This window comes from Saccopteryx bilineata, chromosome 9 (assembly GCF_036850765.1).
Source record: "Saccopteryx bilineata isolate mSacBil1 chromosome 9, mSacBil1_pri_phased_curated, whole genome shotgun sequence".
NCBI lineage: Eukaryota > Metazoa > Chordata > Mammalia > Chiroptera > Emballonuridae > Saccopteryx > Saccopteryx bilineata.
The window spans coordinates 10216280-10237398 of record NC_089498.1 but is presented as its reverse complement, the minus strand read 5'-3'; the positions used below and the strand labels follow the sequence as shown (position 1 = coordinate 10237398).

At 58.7% G+C, this 21119-nt stretch overlaps 1 protein-coding gene across 4 annotated transcripts in view; it reads right to left on the bottom strand.

The window, feature by feature from the left end:
• Window positions 1–2565: 2565 nt before the first annotated feature.
• Window positions 2566–21119, bottom strand: part of ADGRG1 (adhesion G protein-coupled receptor G1) — a 38137-nt gene continuing 19583 nt past the window's right edge. For all 4 annotated transcript variants that reach the window (XM_066242768.1, XM_066242765.1, XM_066242766.1 and 1 more), the window contains exons 2-14: window positions 13672–13770; window positions 12751–13170; window positions 11116–11251; window positions 10351–10498; window positions 9648–9776; window positions 9193–9309; window positions 8922–8967; window positions 8570–8673; window positions 7336–7454; window positions 6419–6687; window positions 5245–5353; window positions 4466–4734; window positions 2566–3944 (exon numbers count right to left, since the gene is read on the bottom strand). In XM_066242768.1, coding sequence (XP_066098865.1) covers window positions 3814–3944; window positions 4466–4734; window positions 5245–5353; window positions 6419–6687; window positions 7336–7454; window positions 8570–8673; window positions 8922–8967; window positions 9193–9309; window positions 9648–9776; window positions 10351–10498; window positions 11116–11251; window positions 12751–13170; window positions 13672–13735 — 2061 coding nt within the window. In that variant the 5' untranslated portion in view covers window positions 13736–13770 and the 3' untranslated portion in view covers window positions 2566–3813. The remainder of the gene's footprint in view (window positions 3945–4465; window positions 4735–5244; window positions 5354–6418; window positions 6688–7335; window positions 7455–8569; window positions 8674–8921; window positions 8968–9192; window positions 9310–9647; window positions 9777–10350; window positions 10499–11115; window positions 11252–12750; window positions 13171–13671; window positions 13771–21119) is intronic.

Here is a 21119-nt window from a genome sequence, read left to right as displayed (position 1 = left end):
GGGCCCTCCTGCCCCCCTCCCCTGCAGCGTCAGAGCTTCCTGTGGCCTCTTTGTCACCCTTCCTGCTCCATGGCGCCATCAGTTGGGTTGTGAAAGGTGTGGGGAACTGGGCAGTGCTCCTCATCTCGCCCCGTCCTGTGACCACCTGCAGAGGAAGCCAGACCCGGCAGGAGCTGCGGAACCCACCCAGGGCCCCGCTCCAGGGCCCCACCTGGGAGGGTGCAGCGGGGCTGGTGACCACGGGGCTGGCGACCAGCGGTCCGGTGCCCACAGAGGCCTCTGCACAGGGGCAGACCTCTCGGGAGTGGTGATAAGCACAGGCTTTGGAGTCGAGCACTCCTAGCTCAGACTTTCCTCTCACAAGCGGGAGCCTCTCTGGGCCTGTTTTCTCCTCGGTAAAGCATACAGCCATGGGCTGCCTCCCATGACGGGGTCGGGGTTGAGGGCACCCATAACATGTGGGACACACAGCCCGGCTATGGGGATAAGGATGAAGATGCGGATGAGACCTTGGCTCACGCTTATGGTTTGAGCAATGCCGGGCTCTACTCCATGCCTACTGGGGGCCCGGGAGAAGAGAAGGAGCCAGCCCAGGGGCCCTGGCGCTGCCCCTCCGGCCTGGAGAACAGGGGAGGCAGGATGGGAGGGGGCGGGGACAAGAGCATGGGCGCTGGGGATTGGTCAGGCCCGGGCTGACCTCCGTCCTGGCCACTTCCTGGCTGGACCAGCTTTCCTCAGCTGTCCTTACTCTGACCCTCTCACAGGGCATGTGGAGAACACATGAGATGAGGCCTGTGGAACTGCTCAGTCAGTGTGCATGGCCATTATCATTATCATGTTATGATTATCACTACTGTGAAATCATGGTCATCGTGGCCCAGCTGGTCACAGTGGCCCAGACAGGAAGTCGGGGCAGCAAACACACATGGGGTGCGGCATGAAGGAAAGGGAGGGGATGGCCACTTCGGTCCCAACACTGGTGGCCCCAAGGGAGCCTGTGGATGCGGCCAGGGCCCTTGGCACGGTTTCACCGCCATTCTGGGACAGAGGGTGCAGGGCACCCTGCGAAGAGGTGTGTTCCACTAGTGTACCCCCTCCAGCTCAGCCAGAGCTAGATCTGCTGCTCTGCTTTGGGGACCTAATGGGGACCTGCCCCGCCCTGAATAACCACTATTTCCCCTTCCTCCCACTCAGTGTCTAGACAGGATTCAGTCCCCTGCTGGGACCTCTGCACCTGAGGAGGGGGAGACGGAATGGTGGGGTCACTCATGGGGTGTGGGGAGCAGGCAGGGATTTGGCGTGGGGCCCTCGGCACATCCTCTGCAGGGAAGGCAGGAAGGACAGACGGGAACCACGGCCTGCTCCTCCTCCCCACCCAGCAGCCCGCCAGCCTCCCCCGCCCTCAAATCCCAGGACAAACAGAACTATAGGTTCCCCTCCTGCCACCTCCCACACCAGCTTGTCTGAATGGTTGGGGGTGGGGGCGGGGGTCCTGTCTCCAGGGCCAAGGCCTCCAGTCCTCTGGGTGGGCTCAACCAGCACTCACCCCTCTGGCTGTTTCCGTCCAGCTCCCACACCAAAGGGACATTTCCAAACACAGACCTGGTCATGTCCCAGTGGGAACAGTGGTCCTGTTGTCTGAGGTCCCACAGCCCAGGGAAGTGCAATGATAGGAGCCACCAAGGTCAAGGAGAGTCACAGAGCTGTCAGGTGGTATATCCAGGGCCGGTCGTGAGAAGATGCCACCCGGGACACCCTCCCCACTGCCTGAGCTGGCCTGGAAATCAGAAGCTGAATGTTGAATAGTGTTCAAGAATGGAATGACTGAGATATCCACCCATCACTGCTCCCCAGGGGCAGCCGGGGCAGAGGGAGGCGACCGTGGAGGGCAGAAAGCCCGGTGTGGACCTCGGTGGACCTGCACTAACCTCTAAGACCTGGACATGAACAGTGATGATCAAACACGCCTGCTAATGTAACGCCATGGGGCGGAAGTGCACTTGGTCTGCCTCGTCTGTTCACGGGACAGGGAGGGGAGATTGGACTGAATGGAGTGATGGGAGAATAGCCCATTCACTCCATTCTAGCAGCCCAACTACCTCACACTGGCCCGGAACTGGTTGCACGCGTCTCATGACCAGCCAAGAGCTGAATTCAGCCCTTCAATGTGACTTCTTGGACTAGCGAATTTTTTTAGACTAGCCAAAATTTTTAAATGAAAGAATTTGACTCCAGCACAATCTGGATTTCTCACTTCTCATTTAAGGCAGGTAGTCTGGCTCCACGGATCCCCATCCTGTAAGACAGTGAATGGCTGGACATGAGTCGCAGCAGCTCTCTCAGTGTGCGTTTGTCACTTCCAGTTCACCGCAGACCACACTGCTCCTTATTGCCTCCCCAACACTGAATCAAGTTGCCTTTTATCTTCCCCTTGTCCTGATAAAGTTTCCACCAGAAGATTTTTTTTCACACACGGTCCTCTTCTCTCATCCACATGTCCCAATCAGTGATCTAATAGAAACAGAATAAAACCCAAAAGGCAATGCTCCAAGATGTTGACATTGGTTCATTTGGAGATGACAACAGCTAATTTTTATTTTCTTCATGACACTCTTCTATAGTTTCCAAATTATTTACAACAAACATGTGCTTCTTTTCAAAATGAAAGACAAATAGAATTAGTAACTAAAAAGAAAATCTTCCCTATCTTTAAGACTGAGATCCAGATCACATGCTGCCTCCTGCAGGAAGTCTTCCTGGATTCCCAGCCAGGATAGCTCCCCCAACCCCATGCCTGTAGCTCCAGGAGTTCTTGCCCTTGTACACACCTCACACACTAGATTGAGAGCTTGCAGGGGGAGTGACCAGTCTGACCATCTGTGTCCAGCAGAATTAATGGTGCTGGGCTCTAGACCAGTGTCCCCATGGGAGATATGTCTCAGTCTTCAGAGAGCTTGAGTGGAAACAAAGTCAGTCTGCTATGCTCCATAGTTCTTGCCAGCAGAGGGTTTTAGGAGAGGCTGAGGTCCCCTGAGAGGTATAGGCTTGGCAGTGGTGAGCAGTTTATAGAGAGTCCCAGATGGACAAGTGGACCTAGCCCAGAACATATATACTAAGCCTGAGTCAGGGGCCAGCAAGGCCCATGCAGTAGATAAAGGGTTACAGCAGGCACCAGGCAGCTCTTGGGAACCACCACCCAAAATACACCATTGAAACTGGGGGCCCCGGGCTAGGGAGGCTGATGGAGGATGAAGCCCTATTCTCGGAGGCAGGGCAGCTGCTCTGTACACTGGGGGCAGGCTCACTTCCCTCCTCCAGGGGTCTAAAGCTTGGCCCAACACCTCTTGCCACGTGTGTCACCCTTGGGTTAAAATAATGGGGGCTGCAAAGTACCCTCCTGGTGGTCACCAGAAACAGAACAGCTATGGCACATTTCTGTCCTGGGTGGGGGCACAGGGCCTAAGATGCCACCCAGCCTCCATGGTCCCGGACCCAACTCTGGGGCCTGCGGGCTCCCAAACCCCAGCCATGAGGGCTAAGCCCAGTGCAGGTGAGTTAAGACTGGCCTTCAGCCCCAGGTTAGAATGGCCAGGAGGATGGTCCCACTCCTGCACCCCCTGTGAGCTGAACCCGTGAGCTGAGCCGTCCACAGCCCAGTACAGAAGGCCCAGCCTGGGAGTCCAGCCGCCATGGCGACAGCTCCAGCCCACTGAGATCCTTGGGCCTTCTCGAGTCTCGGGCCCAGCCGGGGCCGCGGTCAGTGGTGAGGAGAGGCCGCGCGCGTCTCTCCTTCCTCACACGGGTCCGGGCGTCCTAGATGCAGCTGGACGAGGTGCTGCCCGAGTTGATGGGCAGCCTGCTGCTGTCCGAGCTGCTCTTCAGAGGGGTGGGCCCGGTCTGGGCCTGCAGCCGCATGGACCAGTACCAGAGGAAGATGAGGAAGCCTGCGGGCAGCGAGGGGTACGGGCTCAGCAGACGGGCGGCACCTGCCCCAGCTTCTCCCTCCAGAGTCCCCACTCCCCACCACTGCCTTCCTCATGACGCGGGCGACTGGCACCGGTGTGAACCTGCGGTCACCTACAACGTGCCAGGCCCCATGCAATTCACTGTGCGCCATCTCACTGTGTTCTGATGTTCCCGTGAGGACAGGCCCATCCAGCACTGTGCTGTGCTACAAACACAGAAACCGAGGCCCAGGGCAGTAAGGGGACTCGGCTGAGCCAGGAGTAGAACGGCAGTGGTTGGGTTCCAGAGTGCATCCGCTTAATCAATCAATCAATCAATCAATCCAGGCCCTCTCTGAACCAGGGCGCAGCCTAGGGCCTGCCCATAGTAGGTACTCAATAAAGACTTGTTGACTGGGGGCCCGGATGCCCCCACTTTATGAATGGGGAAACTGAGGCCCAGAGAAGGGATGCCTTCAGGCTGCCTGCCCGGGCCGGGGGGAGGGTCCTCCCACGCCTACCTTGGAAGGAGGTGATGATGCTGAAGAAGTAGAGGACCACAAGCTGGAAGGTGCCAGAAGCGAAGGAGAAGAAGACCAAGGCCCAGGGCAGGCCGAGGACCAGGCTGAGGCCCAGCAGGGTCAGCACGTGGGGCCACTTCTGCGTGTGCGGCTGCAGCCGCAGGATCTGCACCACCATCGTGCCCAGCATGGCCGTGTTGAACAGAAACACCAGGCTGAAGAGGCCCAGGTTGGTGATGTGGCTGACCAGGGAGTCCCGGATCCAGCACCTGCGGACCAGGGCACCGGGGCCCAGAGAAGGGCGGCTCAGTGCATGGCGGGGCCGGCTCAGTGCGCGGCGGGGCCGGCTCTGTGAGTTTAGGGGAACTGCTTTAAACACCATCGGCTCATGGGGTGAGAAAGTCCCTCTCTTCTCTGTTCTCCATTATTCCTTCTCTGCAGTCAAAGGGAAGGCTCGGTTTGGTTCTACTGTGTTTTTAACACCTCGCACACTTCCTAGTCTCCCTTCTCAACACAGAGCGGGTCTCAGGTTCACAGCCTGCAGCCAACAACTAGAACCAGAGCCTCCTTGCCCCTGCGTTTATTCTTATGATGACTCACTGTTTCTGACAGTATGCTTGCTTCCTACTTGTAGTCGATATGATAAATTGTAAAAATAGATGTAATCTAACAAGTTAGATACTTTAAAGAAAAACATTAAGCAAGTACTAATATAGAGGTAACCGAGGTGAAGCCCCCAAAGGCCCCAACTCCCGTCCCCACCACACACAGCCACTCACATGGAAGGGTAGATGACGCTCTCTGGAGTCCTGTGCACGGACAGGATGATGGAGCCATAGTTGTTTATGTCCACCAGAGCCACCAGTGTCACCAGGAAGATGGGGAAGCCTGTGGATAGGCAAGCATGGAGCTCCGTCTCCCACCCTGTGAGGCTCGCTCCTCCGCTGCCCTCGGCTGAGACCTGCTCTCGGGCCTGGACACCCAGGGCCCACCCAGTCCTGTCTGGGGTCGGTGTCCAAGCTTGGACCCTCCCCTTCTCTCCTGCAGTTTGGGTTCTCCATAGAGGAAGCCCATCTCTCCAGACCTTACCCCCGGCCCCTCACCATCCTTGGGGCCCTGAGGAGGAAGGTTTTTATATGTCACAAGGAAAAAGGAGGAACAAACAGGACATTGGTGGGATAGGAGACAGTCAAAGGGGACGTCGGAATTCTGCCCCCAGGGGATGTCCGCACTGGGCCTTGACCTCGTCCATGAGGTGGATGGACACTGAGAGCTCCCTGAAGGGGTCTCGTACCACCAACACCTGGGTCTTCACACAGAGAGCTACCTCTGAAGGAATTTCAGGTTAACCAATGGAGTGAAGCGAGAAGGGGCCGAATGAGAACCGCAGGACAAGCAGCAAGTTTGGGACAGGGACATGTGGAGGCTGGCGGGCCTGTGCAATCAATGCCCAAAGGACCGTGTGTGCCCCTGGGCCTCTGAATCTGATATGAGAGAGGTCTGGGTCATGAGTGAATCGGATTGTCATTGGCCAAGGACAAGAATGCCAGAGACACTGAACCTCTTACCCGAGGTTTGAGGGTGTCCACAGGCAGGGCCACCGCCGGCCTGGGTGAGTCAGGTGAGTGGAAGACTGGATTACAGCCCCCCCTCCCCCACAGGGTGCCTCTGAGCAGCGCACAACCAGCGCCTCCGTATGTGGTCGCTGTCTGCAAACTCCCCTTTAAAGGAGTGAGGGATGCGGAGAATGTGTCAGTGTTTCACGGGGACAGGGCTCATCCCCTCCTCTTCCTACAGGAGACCCTGGCCCAGCCAAGGGAAAGAACGCCTGAGGGTGGGGCCGGGATGGAGGAGGCAGTGAGGAGGCAGACAGAGAGGTGGGTGGAGAAGCGCAGCTAGGTGCCAGAAGCCAAGGCAGGTCTGGGGGACCCCCAACACCCCCCAGCAGCTCACCCCAGCCCACAGTGCTCAGCTTGAGCACATAGCCGGGAACATAGGTGCCGAAGACCTCGACTACCAGTCGGTAGAGGTTGTAGCCCTCGAGGCCCATCCAGGAGAGGCAGGCGAGCAGCGAGAAGTGCAGGAACATGGCGCTGGCACGGCAGCCGGCCTCGGAGCCTGTCAGAGCCACCGGCTCGCTGAGCAGGAAGCTCACGTCCAGCAGGAAGACGGCCAGCAGCAGGTTCATGTGCACCTTGATGGTGTAATCCCGAGTCTTCCTCCTGAGGCAGGGGGAGGAGGAGGGTTACCCTGTGACCAGTGTGGGCGGTTGGGGGGGGTACCTGCTCCTCCTCCTCCAGGCAGCCTTCCCAGGCTACACACATACAATCCTATGGCTGCAGCCAGGAGGATCCCCACTTGTCCCTGTGTACCTGCTATGTGCCCAGCATCCACGGGCTCGGGCACTGGATGTGCACTGAACAGCCATAGCCAGACAGAGCGAAACAGACACACTGGCCACCACAGTCAACCTGATGCTCCCGAAGTCAGAGGGGAGAGACTTTGGACTTATTGTTGGCTTGGAGAATACAGGCCACCCATGCAGTAATAGTGCATGGTGTGTGGACAGCTTGATGTGTCAGCTAGTACCATTATTATCCCTTTATTAAATGTGACCCCAGTGGTATCACATCTGATCATGCAAAGGGCAGAAATCTAGATTTTTGTGTCAATTCTCCTAATCTTCAATGTTTGCAGTTAATAAAATTGGTAAGTGCTGTTATGCAAACACCACGGAGCTGAGGAGGAGACACAGCCGGGAGGGGAGCTGCCGGCCTGCAGGGCAGGTCTCCATGGCAGCGGAGTTCCAGCCTGGGGTCTGGAGTAGAGCGTCCCCCTGCCCCCCCCTGCCACTCCCTCTCGGGTCCTACCTGGAGCAGAGGTAGGCGGCGATGGTGAAAACGCAGGCCAGGGCAGAGATGACACAGCCCACGTAGGAGAGGAGGGTCAGGTAGTGCTTGTGCACGGCGTCCACCTCCACGGAGGCCACCTGGGTCCAGGAGACAGGTCAGGGCTGGCCCCGGGGGAGCCTTGGGAGTCTATGAACCACCTCCCCAAACCGCGCAGACTGTGGCCCCAGGAGTGCATTTTTCCTGGGGGGGCATCGCTTTCATCGCATCCTCCAGAGGGTCCCTGGCCCACAAAAGTCAAGAACCCTCAGCAGCTAACCCTCTTCAGTCCTGGCACTAATACTTCTCTACAACATTCAACACAGGATCAAGTTTCCTGTGAGGGAGAAAGTACTGCCCCCTGGAAGAGCTAAAGGCCGCGCTGGTCCCTCAACTGCTGGGTCCTAAGATTCTGGGAATGTGAGCCTTGGACACAAAGCTTCTGAGATCTTGGGGGCACTGATGCCCACCTCAAAGACCCCACACTGGGCCACAGTCCCCTCTCAAGGGCTCATTAGAAACACACACCTGACCTGTGGAATCAGAATTCTAGATTAGGGCCAGGAATCTGCATTCTCACCATGGACCAAAACTTGGCAATAAACAGCAAGGGCTTTAGAGACTAGCTCTTTTACTTATTAGCTGTGTGACCTTGGGTAAATTGCTTAACCTCCCTGAGCCTCCGTTTCATAGTCTATAAAAGGCGACAACAAGAGCCAGCTCGGGGGTTGTGAGGAGCAGACAGCAGTGTCTGACAAGCGGCTGGCACACAGCCTGCAGCATGGCTGCAGGGCAGGCGGGGACGCTCACACAGCCTGTGTACGGCTGCAGGGCGGGCGGGGACGCTCACACAGCCTGCGTACGGCTGCAGGGCAGGCGGGGACGCTCACACAGCCTGTGTACGGCTGCAGGGCGGGCGGGGACGCTCACACAGCCTGCAGCACGGCTGCAGGGCGGGCGGGGACGCTCACACAGCCTGCGTACGGCTGCAGGGCAGGCGGGGACGCTCACACAGCCTGCAGCACGGCTGCAGGGCGGGCGGGGACGCTCACACAGCCTGCAGCACGGCTGCAGGGCGGGCGGGGACGCTCACACAGCCTGCAGCACGGCTGCAGGGCGGGCGGGGACGCTCACACAGCCTGCAGCACGGCTGCAGGGCGGGCGGGGACGCTCACACAGCCTGCAGCACGGCTGCAGGGCGGGCGGGGACACTCACCATCAGCACCGCAAAGTAGGTCAGGTGGTTGCAGAGGCAGGACGTCTGCGTCTCCCTCCGGAGGGTCTCACACCCAGCACTGCTCCAGCTCCCGGGGCTGCTCCCTGAGGAGGGGACAGCACAGCTTGCTGATCAAGCCCAGCCCCCCAGGGCCTCACCGCACCCCCAAATGCATGATGGTGTCACTCTTCTGAGCCTTTGGTCCACTTGGCAGATCTCTCATCTGCCATCACTCCCTCCTAAAAACCCACCTTTCCCAGGAAGCCCTCCTGATTAACCCCATCTCCCCCATCCTCCAGGACTCCTTCCTCCTCCAGATACCTTCCCAGTGCAGGGACCCCTCCACACTCACATGCCGAGTTTTCAACCCAGAATACACATTGTAAAGTCGTGTTCTTCTGTAGGGACAAGAAGGGAGAGGGGATCCCATTACAGTCCGCCCCTTTGTGGGCCAGACTCAGGAAGTCAGTGCCAGGCCACCACCCCATTTGGACCCAAATGGCTGGTACCCTCAGCCTATCAATCATTTCCTTAAAGACAAGTGATTCAGAAGATAGGAGAAGAAAAGGAAAATGTGGCCAAAAGGGGAGCCTCGTCTCCTTGACGGGTATACTCACACTCACCGGCTGTGGCTGGTGCTGGAATGTCAGCACCACAGGTTCTGAGAGGTTGGCTACTGTGGTGTCTGGCAGAACAACACCCAAGACCTTCTCACCCAAGACTTGGCTAGAATTCTTGTCCTAGACATATGGGGTTGGGGGGGGGGGATAAAAAGAGGGCTCAGCACTAAAAACAAAGGCCCAGAAGTTCCCTAGGCTCTCTAAGCTCCTGTCTCTGAGATGCTGGATCTCCCTCTGGAAACAATTATTGCACGTGTAGTCATTTACACTGTAGTGAGAACAATACCATCTAGACCTTGCCCTGGGGAGACTTGCATGTTGCGGTCCAGTTTCTGACTTTACCAGGGAAAGGCCCTGACTCTCGGAGGAGGGGACTGGGCCCCATGCCTCACTTCCATCTCTCCATCAGACAGACACTACTTTTCCCGGGGGAAGGCGCCACGGTGCAGGCCCCATACCTGGAACAGAGCTTGACTGCTGAAGTCCACCAGGAGGAGCCTCTTGGCGGCCCCGCCTCTCCGGCCTTTGGTCCGGAAGAGCACGCGGGGCAGCAGCACCGAGTACGCCAGGACCTCACCTTGTTCCTCCTGCAGACGGAGCGCCATTAGCCTCAACCAGGGAGGCATCTGGACAACCTGCCTCCCCCCCCCTCCACCTTCCTGGACGCTGCCATCTCTAAGCACACCTCCTTCAGGCAGCCACGCCTGACTCACAACAGCCCTTCGCACCCCCTCCTTCGTTTGGCACCAGCGTTAACCGGGGAGTTTTGTGGTTAGAGCCCAGGGCCCCTGGGGGCAAACAGGCCTGGGAAAGTCACATGGCATCCTGGTGAGGTGGGGTATGGGCGGCCCCCGGCTAGCCTGGCCCACTCGCGGTCTCAAGACTGGGGTGTGTGCCCAGGCATTTTGGGGTTGGTCTTCTGTTCATGTAGGAGTGTCACAGGAGCCCCTCGTGCAGGGAGCAGGTCCCCCCACCCCTCCGTCCCCATCACTGGTCCAGGAAGGGTTCTCAGGCCACAGGGTAGCCACTGACTGAGGGTATTTCTTGGGCCTGGCTCCTTCCTCGTCAGCACGCATCTGGCTCTAGAAGTCCCGGGGAGGGGCAGGCTCATGGCATCCACATCTGCTTCCTGCCCCGGCCCGCCCCATCCTGAGCCCTGACCTCCTGCCCGGAGTGGATGTGCAGGTCCTGGAGGCCGGCTGTGGGCGGGAGCTTCCACACCGTGGCGTTGACCCGATCCTCCTCGAAGGACAGTGCGTCCCCTGCGAACCTCAGGGAGCTCAGCTTCGACTCCAGGCTCTGCAGCTGCCTGGCAGGGGAGACGGACGGGGGTCACTGCGCGGGAGGGGATCCGGGCTGGCGAGCAGAGAGCCAAAGAAAGAGGAGAGACGCGGGCAGACACGCAGGAAAGAGGCAGAGAGAGGGGAAAGAGCGTCAGGGGAGAGGAGGGAGGGGCAGGAGAGGAAAACAGCCCGGTGAGTGTGGGACTAGGAGAGAGATCTGCAGGAGGGAGAAAGCAGGAGCATCCAGGCAAACAGGAAAGGAGCGGGGGTGGGCAGGGGGCTGTCCTGGGCCCAGGTCCGCCTGGGCTGACCCACTCTGCGGCCATGAGCCGTGCTCCTCTGGGCTACAGCCTGCCGAGCTGTGAAATGGGCCCATCACTTCTCCTTTACTGCTGGGGAGAGGGCTTGGGCACACTGTCCAGGACGGCAGCAGTGGCATCTGTCCGGACTGACTCGGGCAGCTGTGGGGCTTGGCCTGCAGGCCGCAGCCCGACTCCTCCAGGAGGAGAGGGGAAGACAAGAAGACCGTGCTGGCCCCAGGGGAGGTCTGCCCCCCAGCCTCCCCCTCCAGGTCCCAGCGCCCAGGTCCAGCTCCAGGGATGCCCCTCCCCAGCCCCCAGGCCCCGCCCAGAGCCACACTCACTGGCCAGCGGCTGGGGGGTGCGAGGGCCTCCTCGAGTTCTTCCGGGGAGGCTTCAGAAGCTGGCTGAGGAGCTGCAGGTCCCGTTTCAGCTCGCACATGCCCACCGAGTCGTTGTGGGAGGCCTTCTGGGGGGGACCTGGGGGGACAGGCGGACCCACCTGAGGCTGTTGGCTGAGGTCCACACCCCACTCAATCCTCTCAATCCTCCCGCGACCCTGAAAGATTCATTCCCACTTTATGGAGGAGGACACTGAGGCTCCACGAGGTGGGGTAGACTCCCCAGCATCACTCAGAGATGCAGGCAGCCTGACAGGGGCTCTGTCACGTGGAACCTCCCGCACCTGCAGCCTCGGCAGGGTGGGATGGGACACACACACACACACACCCAGGTGCCCTCTGCACACGCGGGGGCTGGGAGGGCCTGTGCCAGGGCTCCGCCCAGCTGTGCTCTCTTCTGGAAGAATTGGGGGGGGGTCCATGTGGTGGCTCTGGGGACTCCATAGGGCCAGCTGCCCTGACCCCAGGTGCCAGATCCTCCACCTGGGTACCCTGCACTCCAGGGCTGCGACTCGGGTGCCTCTAGGGGTCAGACAGGACTCAGACAGGGACGGGAACACGCTGAGGGTACGGGGCATGCCCTGTGCCATGAGGGAAGGCAGGCCCTGGGTAGCTACATTTGAATTTATAAGGAAAAGGCCTGATTTTTTGGTGATTTGAAACCTATGGCTCCTGGGTTTTTTGTTTTGTTTTTCAATTCTTTATAGGCAAATAAGACAGGCCAGATCTGCTCTTTGGGATGCTGACTGGCAGTGGGGCCTGACTTGGCCCTAAACACTCTTAGGCTGGGCCAGAATCCCAGAATCTCACTGACTACTGGGCAGCATCTTCGTGGGCTTGGAGCTGCTAAGTATTCAACATGCTGTGCCCCCCAGCCCCGACCCCTAGGAGACCCCCACTCCAAACCGGAGCTGCCTGGAAAGAACAGAGTCAGGGAAATTCTAGACACCCCCCCCCCAATAAAGCCTCCAGCTCCTCTGCCACCCTCCCCTCCCCCCCACCTCCCACTCAGCACCTGCCACACCCAGGCAACACACGTGGTCTGCCCCCCAGAGACAGCCCCACGGCTTTCCTGAACTTTGACCTCTCTTGCTCTTCCCAACCCTACACCCATGCCAGTCAGCTGCTGGGCCCACATCTTGGCTCCCTCACTAACTGTGCAACTTTGCACCTCTCTGTGCCTCAGTTTCCCCCCTGGGAAATGGGGACAAACCACCTGTGGTGATGCTGATGAAGCAGAATTTTCCCTCTGGCCCCTGACCGCCAGCTCCCCTCCCCATTCTCTCTACTCCCACCCCATTCGGACTCCACCTTCCTTCACCTGGATGTTTCTGGCAGCCCCTGGATGGGACTTGGTTCCCGCCACCCTCACCCCCTCCCTCCCACAAACTTCCGAAGCACACCTTGGATCACGCTCTTCCCCCCTCCGACACCTTCAATAGCTCTCACTGCCTGTGAACAAAGCCCAAGCTCCATGAGTGGGCCGTAAGACTCTGTCCACTTTCAAGTCTGCCTGGCATTCTTCTGCTCTCCCTGCCTCAGGGCCTTTGCCCAAGCTGTTCCCAATGCCTGGCTTACTGTGGAAGAAGAAGGTGAAGTTGGCAGCATTGGGCAGGCTGCTGTTCTGCGGGCTCCACCAGGAGCTGACAGAGGTAGCGAGCATCAGGGGTCCCTGGACCAGGCTCTCCTGGTGCCCGAAGCACAGGAGGCCAGAGGCTTGGTCACTCAGCAAGAAGTCATTCTTGCCATAGCGAAGGTGCAATTTCCCAGCATGGCGGTTCCAGTAGAGGCAGAAATGGTAGAGGCCCCTCGGGTCAGGGAAGACTTGGGAAGCCGAGGAGACTGCCGGGAAGGGGGCATGGATGGTGAGGGCCTCCTCGGAGTTCTCGACGGAGATGCGCAGCTGTGTCGACTGCTGGTAATGGAGGCTGCTCTTCTGGGTCTGGTTCCGCTGGCCGCAGAAGCGGAAGTCCTCCCGGAAGCCCCCACCACGGGCACCTGAGGAGGCAGAGACAGCAGATGAGACTCTGGGGCCGGGGTCATGGGAAGGGACAGGCCCTGGGCCCAGGACACAGGAGCCCAATGCCTGAGACCCACACACATTTCAAAGGCCTGTACCTCAAAGGGCCTACAAAAAAAATGTGAGTCTACCCTGCTCAAAAATGATTGGTTTCAAAATATGAAGAGAACAAACTCAAAATTAATAATAATGTCAAAGGCAAGCACACTTAAATGGCAGTGGGGTATTTAATGGGGCCACGCCTGCCACAGATAACTGCGCAGGCTTCCGAGGTGAGGGGGGCCAAACCCAGTCTGTGTCCCCCAGCCCGGCTGTGCCCTGCCGGAGAATAAGGGGCGTCTTTCTCTTTGCTCCAAGGTAACATCCACTCGCTAAGCTGCAAGGCCTGTGCCTGCCCAAAGGGGTGAGTGGGTATACTGACAGCTGTCCTAGACACGGGGGCGTTTAAAGGTAAGTCCCGCCGTTCCCGGAAATCTCACCTTGAACCAGGAAGAGCAGGCTCAGGAGGAGCAGCGCTGTCTGCCCTAGCTCTCGGGCAGCCATCTTCCTCCTTAGAAGTCACCCTGAGAAGTCACTGCCTGAAAGACACCAGGGATGAGTGTTAGCCAAGGGCTGACCCACAGGGTGGCCGGGCCGGCCCTGCAGCGGGGGAGGCCAGTGTCGCATGCGGGACGCGAGGAGGGGAGGCGAGCGTGGAAACAGTCCGTGGGCCGCCCCCGACCGGCCAGAAGCTGAGCATCAGGAGGCTGTGGCTGTCCAAGCCTGGCCAAGTTCAAGTCCTGGCTCCACGTCTTGCTTGCACATGACCCTGTATTAGTCACGGAAAATGGGGCCAATAACAGTGCCTCCCTCTGAACCCAGCACCATCCCCGAGACCCAGCTCAGAGGACACCCTCTGGAAGCCTTCCTCAGCTACCTCTGCTGGCTGGCCTTCTTTGGTTCCCACCACTGGCCAGGGCACTCTCTGTGAGCCTCCAGGGGAGGTGCAGGATAGTGCATGCCCTCCTCAGCCAGCCAGGGAGCTTCGTTCTGATCCATCTCTGTGAACAGGGCCCAGTGCAGAGAGGGTGCTAGACCAAGGCTAGGTGAGTGAACATGTCAAGAAGAGTGAAGGATCAGCGTGCCCACGGCGCCCTCTACAGGGGCCGGAGGGGACTGAGCTTCCTGTCTTGACCACCAGGGGGAGCCAGTTTCCACGGCTCTGGGCAGCTGGAACCTTAGGGGGACCTCCCAACCAGGCAGAGAGACAACTCCCCTTATGGCTCAAGTGTGGCTGGCCCAGCTACCCTCACCTCCACATCCACTGCACTTCTGACCCATTATGGCCTCTGTTAGCTGAGCACCTACTATCTGCCAGCCTGTGGTGACCCACCCCACCCTCATCCTATATTAATCTTCACTCCAATCCCGTGGAGTGGGACATACTAAAGTCCAAGAGTTTTTAAATGACTTGTCCAAGATTACTCCAGAAGCCAAGAGCTTTTCGTGCCTGGCACTCATAGAGCGATGCCAAGTGGCTTGGTCCTCCCCGCTGCCATCTGGCCCTGTGACCAAGTTGGATGGTGACAGACACAGACAGGCATCCTCATCCTGTGAGGAACTGCATATAGTTGTGGTAACAGATGCAAACATCTACCACAAGCCAGAGGAAGGGAAGCCTGGCAACTTATGGGCATGCGAGGAGTCTGAGTTCAGGAGAAACCAAGGAGGGCTTCCAGGAAGAGGTGGCTTTGAGATGGCCTATTTGAAGGTAATGTTAAAGGGAGGGATGGCCCAGGACAAAGCTCATTGTCTCCTGCTTGAGCCAGGCCTTCCTCGAACAAACCTGGCCCTCTCAAGTTAAAGCCAGTTTCCTATGTCCTACCATGTATAATGGAACCCTCATTTCTTGGGCTTCATCATTCTAATGACTTGTCAGTTGGACTATTTCTGCTGCTATGGTGGCATCACAGGATCCCTTAGAAGGAGGATGTGAAAGTGTTTTAGGGAAGAGCCGCTGTTTCCCAGGTTGTGATTTTTCAGGTTTCACTGCGTGGCTTCTCTAAGCATTCTGGCTCCTTTTGAAACTGCCTTTTGCCACCCCAGACCAGCAAAAGAACACCCAGCACCGGGACAGAAACGTCCTCCTAGACCCCATCTTTCCTTCTCCTTTCTTCTAGTCTGTGTCACTTCCTTCCTGCTCCCAATCCAAACGGCACCTCTTCCAGGCAGCCCCCTCCCTGTGACCACTGCTCTGCACTAGTACACTCACATTTCACAAGTCACTTTGAGAATCTGGCCCAAAGTCTCTAGGGAATGGCTTTGAGATTTGAGGCCTAGAGAGTGCCGACGATCTCCTGACATCACGCAGCAAGCAAGGACGGAGCTGGCCAGATGGATGTGCCTCTCTGGCACACTGACCTCCAAAGTTACTGCTGTCAGCACACAAGATCCCAAGAAAGGGTAGAACTACCCACTTTGCATCAACCTTCCTGGATCGGCCTTTGAGAGCAAAAAGGCAGAGACAGAGAGTGAGTTCCCCATCACTGGAGGAGCACAAGAGAGGCTATATGACCATGGTGTGCCATGAAAGGGGTTCCCACACAGACGAGGAAGGGACCAACTGCATGGCCCTGGCGCTTCCTGGCTCATCCCCCACTCTGCTCTGTTCGAACAGCCACTCCACGGGGGACAACTCTGTCCCCATTGACTTTCTTGGGATTTGAGGGGGCGGGCTGCCTGGCTTCCTTTAATCCACCTTTAGTAGAGTAGCCTCTGGAGTCAGACTGCTGGGGTTCCCATCCAGCCCCCCCAGTCACTAGCTGTGTGTCCTTGGGCTAGTCCCTCATCCTCTCTGGCTCTCACTTTCTTCCTCTGTAAATAGGACTAAAAATCAAGTCAATGGTCATTGTGGGAATGGGATGAATCAATAGTCATAAAGGACTTCAAACAGAGCCGTGCGTGTGGTAGGGACCATGGGTGTCAGCTAAATACCTCCGTGTATTTTCTGACCAGCTCACGCCAGCCCCTCATGCACCCCCCAGGCCTGGTAGAGGCCCTTGCTGTCTCACCGCACCCCCCTGCCCACCCGCGTGGCCTCCACGGCCAGCTCAACCTCCATCGCACCTTGCCGGGAAATTCTCAGAGCCTGGAACTTCCTTTCCTGGAGTGTCACGGGAAGCCGAGACCCCACCCAGAAAAGTTCCCTCCTCGCAGCCCGGACCTGACGCTGTCCACAGAGCCGTCCGAGGGACAGGAGAGTGGACCGGGGAACAGAAGATCCCAACCCAGCTCGGGCAGGGGAGGACACTGCGTGCTTGTGCACTGAGCACTCCCCCACCTCCACCCCGCACTGCAGCCCTTCCCACTGCCCGTCTCACCGGCCGCTCCGGGCAGCCCACTCAGAGGATGCAGTCAGCATCCACATGGACGTCGTCACATACTCCTGCCCCTCACCAGCACCAGCGGGGCTGCAGAATACCCTGGTCACCACTCTGGGTGCTCCTGCCTGGCTCAGCCAAAAACGAGGGAGGGGGCCGAGGCTCTGAAGGTTGAACCCCATCTGTGAGCCTCCACACAGGACCACGTGGCCAGAACCTTGCCCCTGGTCTCTGGAGCTGTGGACTCACAGAGCTGGGTGGGCCTTGGCCATCAAATATGCTTAGAGCGAACCACTGGCCCCAGGCCAGACCCTCGTCTAACCTCACGCAGCAGTGGCCAGAGCCTCAGAGCGGCTGAGGGGCGGTTCTCACAGCAGGACCACCGCGATAACTACAGTAGCCCCTCTACACTACCACGTGAAATCCCCCGAGCCACCCACCAGGCTGGTCCCACTGCTTTCCCATTGTACAGATGAGGAGACTGAGGCTAGGAATGGGCTATTTCTTCCACGATCACCACGGGCTGGAGAGCTCCTCGCAGACCTGATGCCGGCGAAGCTCCCGGAGACGGAGACCCACGCTCCCCTGGCTTGAAGGATCCCCCCCAAAAAGGAGAGAAAAGTGGAGGGGCACCCCAGGCAGAGGCCTTGGGGAGAGGGGGTTTGGGGGCCGAGACCCCAGGGCGCTCGACTTCCCAGCTCCCCTTCCCGAGCAGCTGCCCTTGACCTCAGGCTTTCCGTAATCACGCTCAGAGGACACAGCTTGACACAGCCGGGGCCACCACCACAGGGTCCCCGAGGGCCCAGACAGCGAGGAGGGTAGACAGGGCTGTCTGGGCCCAGGAGAAGGGGCTCTGGCTCCAGCTCAGGCCCTGCCTTGCCCAGCCTCGTGGTGGGGGAGGGGGCAATGGGCAGGAGACCCACACCTCACTTTCTCCCCTGGGGGCCTGAGTCACTTCCTCTGCCAACCGTGTCCTGCCACGAGTCCCTGCGGACCCAGTCCAGGCTCCTGGAAAACCCATTTCCTCAGAGGATGGAGGTGGAAGTTGAGTGTACCGGACCTGGGCGGTTCTGGGCTTAACCCTTTTCTGGGCAGGCACCTCTCCAGGAAGATGGCCGGGGTCTGGTCCCCACTCCTTTCCTTCCCCTTCCCTTCACACACACTGTGGGTTGCTCCCCACCTCCAGTGTCCCTTTGCCTGGAATCCCTTCCCTATCCCTGTGACACCTGGTGAAGACACTCCTTCTCCTTGAAGCTCTACCTAACCTCCCATCCCCCATCAGAATAAACTTCTGCATTCTTGAGGCGAGGGTTACCGCGGCCCACACTCAACCCTATGTGCCCCCCATTGTCATAAGAATTCACACTAGAGGTGCCCAAACTTTCCTGAGGTGTGGACAGAGCCCCCCAGGGAGTTGACATGCATTTTCACAGCCCCACCCCCTAACTCTGAGGGTAGACGCAGCAGGTCTGGGGGGGGGGGAACTGGGGAGCTGGCTTTAGCAAGCGTCCTCCTGACTGACACTCCGCAGGCTTAGGGACCAGTGGGTGACAAGCCCGGAATAAAACCAGCAGCCCTGTTTCACAGAGAGAGTCAGAGAGGGGTGGGGCTTGGCCCGAGATCACTCAACTGGTAAATGGCAGAGCCTGGAAGGGGGGGGGGGGCAGGCAGACTGAGACCAGGCGGAGCCTCTTCTCAACCCAGTGGCCACGATGTGTCACGCTTTCTGGAACCTAGGACAGGCCTCCCTGAACACAGCTGGCAAAAGGAGGGTGAGGGTGGTGAGGAGGGAGGGACTCCCAGGGGGTGTGGGTCTGCGGTATGAGCCGGGCCTTGCCCCCATGGGGGTGGGACCGAGGGAGAGGACCAGCTCAGCATCCCTGCTTCAGCCCTGGTCCTGAGCTGCTCTCCGGGAAGAGTGGGGGGGGGGTCAAGCAGCTGGCGACCCCCTTGAGCCCTGGGCAGAGGCCCTAGGAAGAAGGGGTTGACCCAGGACAGGGACAGGGGAGAGGGGTGCGTGAGGGCAAGGATGAAGCCTTGAGACTATAAGGTGACATATGAGTGTGAGCACGGGTGTGCGTGCCTGTGCGGGTGCCAGTGCACAGGGCAGCGCAGGGGAGAGAGAGAGGGCTGGGCGGGGTGGGGGGGGCAGGCTCTGAGGAGGGCAACAGAGGCCGCTCAGACAGGCTCCGAGGCCTGCTGGGACGGCAGTTAGTCCTGCAGGTGTTTCCTCCACGGGGGCGGGGAGGGGGGCTGAGAGGACCCTCCGCCAGCAGTTCCCAAACTACTTTATAAAAGTCAACCTGACTTAGAAACATCTGTACCCAGCAAGTCAGAGGAGGTGCCCCGCCCTGTCACCCCAGTGGGTCCCAGGGCCACCCCCCCTCAGCCCCCAGCCCGGGGCTCCTGGGAGCACAGCTTGCAAACACTGAACCTCTCTTTCCTCCCTCCATTCCTGCTTGCAAGTGGGGTGACTGAGGCTGGCGCTAGGTGACCGCATAGCGTACCCCCCCACACCAGGAAGGGTGATCCGGCATGGCTGGGGGAAACGGCGTGACTTCAGTTTTCAGGAATTTCTCGACAATAAAGGAAAGTAAAAATTAAGCAAGCGGCCTTCCCCCAGAGGCTGGCGGGAAGCCCTGCGCACTCAGTGCCCAGGGTGAGTCCACATTCCTGCTCCAGACCTGTTGGGGGCTGCTCCTGCCAGCCTGCCCGCCCCCCGCACTTCCCACTGCCGGGCCAGCCGAGTCCTAGGGCCACGACTCCCCTGCGTGCCCAGATGGGCCCTGGCGCTGTGGGAGACAAGGAAGGGGAAGGAGAGAAGGGGCATGCTCCCCGCCAGCTCGGAGGAAGGGGCCTGCTCATGGGAAGACTCAGTTCCCCAAGAGCCTGTTACCCAGAGCCGCCCCACCCCTGCAGCTTGCTCCATCTGGAAAGGGAGCATTTGCTTAAGAGACCCCAGACAGGCCAACATATAGTCAGTCAACCAGAGAGCAGCCTGGGTTTGAGTGTTTCCCTTTCCAGGCTCTCGCACACCTGGGACACCAGCCTCGGGACACGTCTGTGCGGTCCGATGCCGATGTCCTGAGCCTCCGGCCTCCACATCCTCATCTGACCACCTCTGTCCCCCAGCCACACGGTGCCCGACAGACAGAACATGGGATGGCGATGAGAGTGAACAGGGGTCTCTCTGGCACCATGAAAAGGACCCTGGAATCCCAGCAGAGGAGGGCAGCTCCCACTGGGTAAAAGCTCCATTCAGACCTGGCGCCCTGCAAAGCTCTTCCACAAACTACCATTCAATCCTCATCATAACTCCATGAAGCAAATGCTGTTATATCCCTACTTTAAAGATAAAGAGACTAAAGTCCAAAGAGGTTGAGTAATGCTCAAGATCTCACAGCAAGTAAGTAGCCCAACCAGGACTCAAGTCCAAGACCATGCAGCCTTGAAGCCCATGCCTTTAGCCACTGTGGTTTCTGGAGTCCCTTCCCTTCTCCGTGACTGCCTCCCGGAACTTCCCACGGGGTAAGGCGCCAGAGCACTTTCTAAGAGGGACTATTTCCCCAAGTTGGAGAAGTCCTGCTGGCCACACTTGGTCTTGTATATTATTAGCAGCACATCATAGGTTCTGACAAGTCCTGCAGGAAGAAAACCCGCAGAGCGTGGCTGGCCTCAGTTTCCCAGCCCGACATGGTGGTGCATCCTTCCTTTTGCACGGACAATCATGACCAACATGAAGATAAAGCTCTCAGAAATCTTGACACCACACAGACATGAAGCCTGTCGGCCTCCCCCCCCCCCCCCAGCCTCCAGCCCCCTCCCCTGCCCTCTGAGCTGTCCCAGAGGCCATTAGCTAGCACAAGATGGGCTGTAGGAGCCATTTAGGCTGTGATGGTCCCCAGGGCACCTCATCATCATCCTTGACACTTCCAGGCAAGAGGCCCCAGGGAGCCTGGGGTATACTCAGCCCCATCCCACCTCCCTTCGGCCAGCATCACCAGCTCTTGGGGAAAGGGCACTGCCAGCCCTGTCTCCAGGTTGGCTATTCCATTAAAGTCAACCACAGACAGCTGGGCCCTCAGCCTTGCCTCAAGCAGCTGAGACACTTAGAATGTTGGAACTGAGAGGGAGGAAGGGAGGGAGAGAGGGAGGGGAAAAAGGAGGGAAGGAGAGAGGGAGTGAGGGAGGGAATGAGAAAGAGAGAGAAAGAAAGAATATGAGGATGCAGGAGCTGAGAATCAAAGTCTCTTAGAGTTCTAGAGTGGCCTTGCCTGGTTGGCTCAGTGGTAGAGCGTTGGCCAGGTGTGTGGAAGTCCCGGGTTCAATCCCTGACCAGGGCACACAGGAGAAGCGCCCATCGGCTTCTCCAACCCTTTCCCCTCTCCTTTCTCTCTATCTCTCTCTTTTCCCCTCCCGCAGCCAAAGCTCCATTGGAACAAAGTTGGCCCGGGCGCTGAGTACGGCTCCATAGCCTCCGCCTCAGGTGCTAGATTAGCTCCAGTTGCAGTGGAGCAACTCCCCAGATGGGCCGAGCATCGCCCCCAGGTGGGCATGCCGGGTGGATC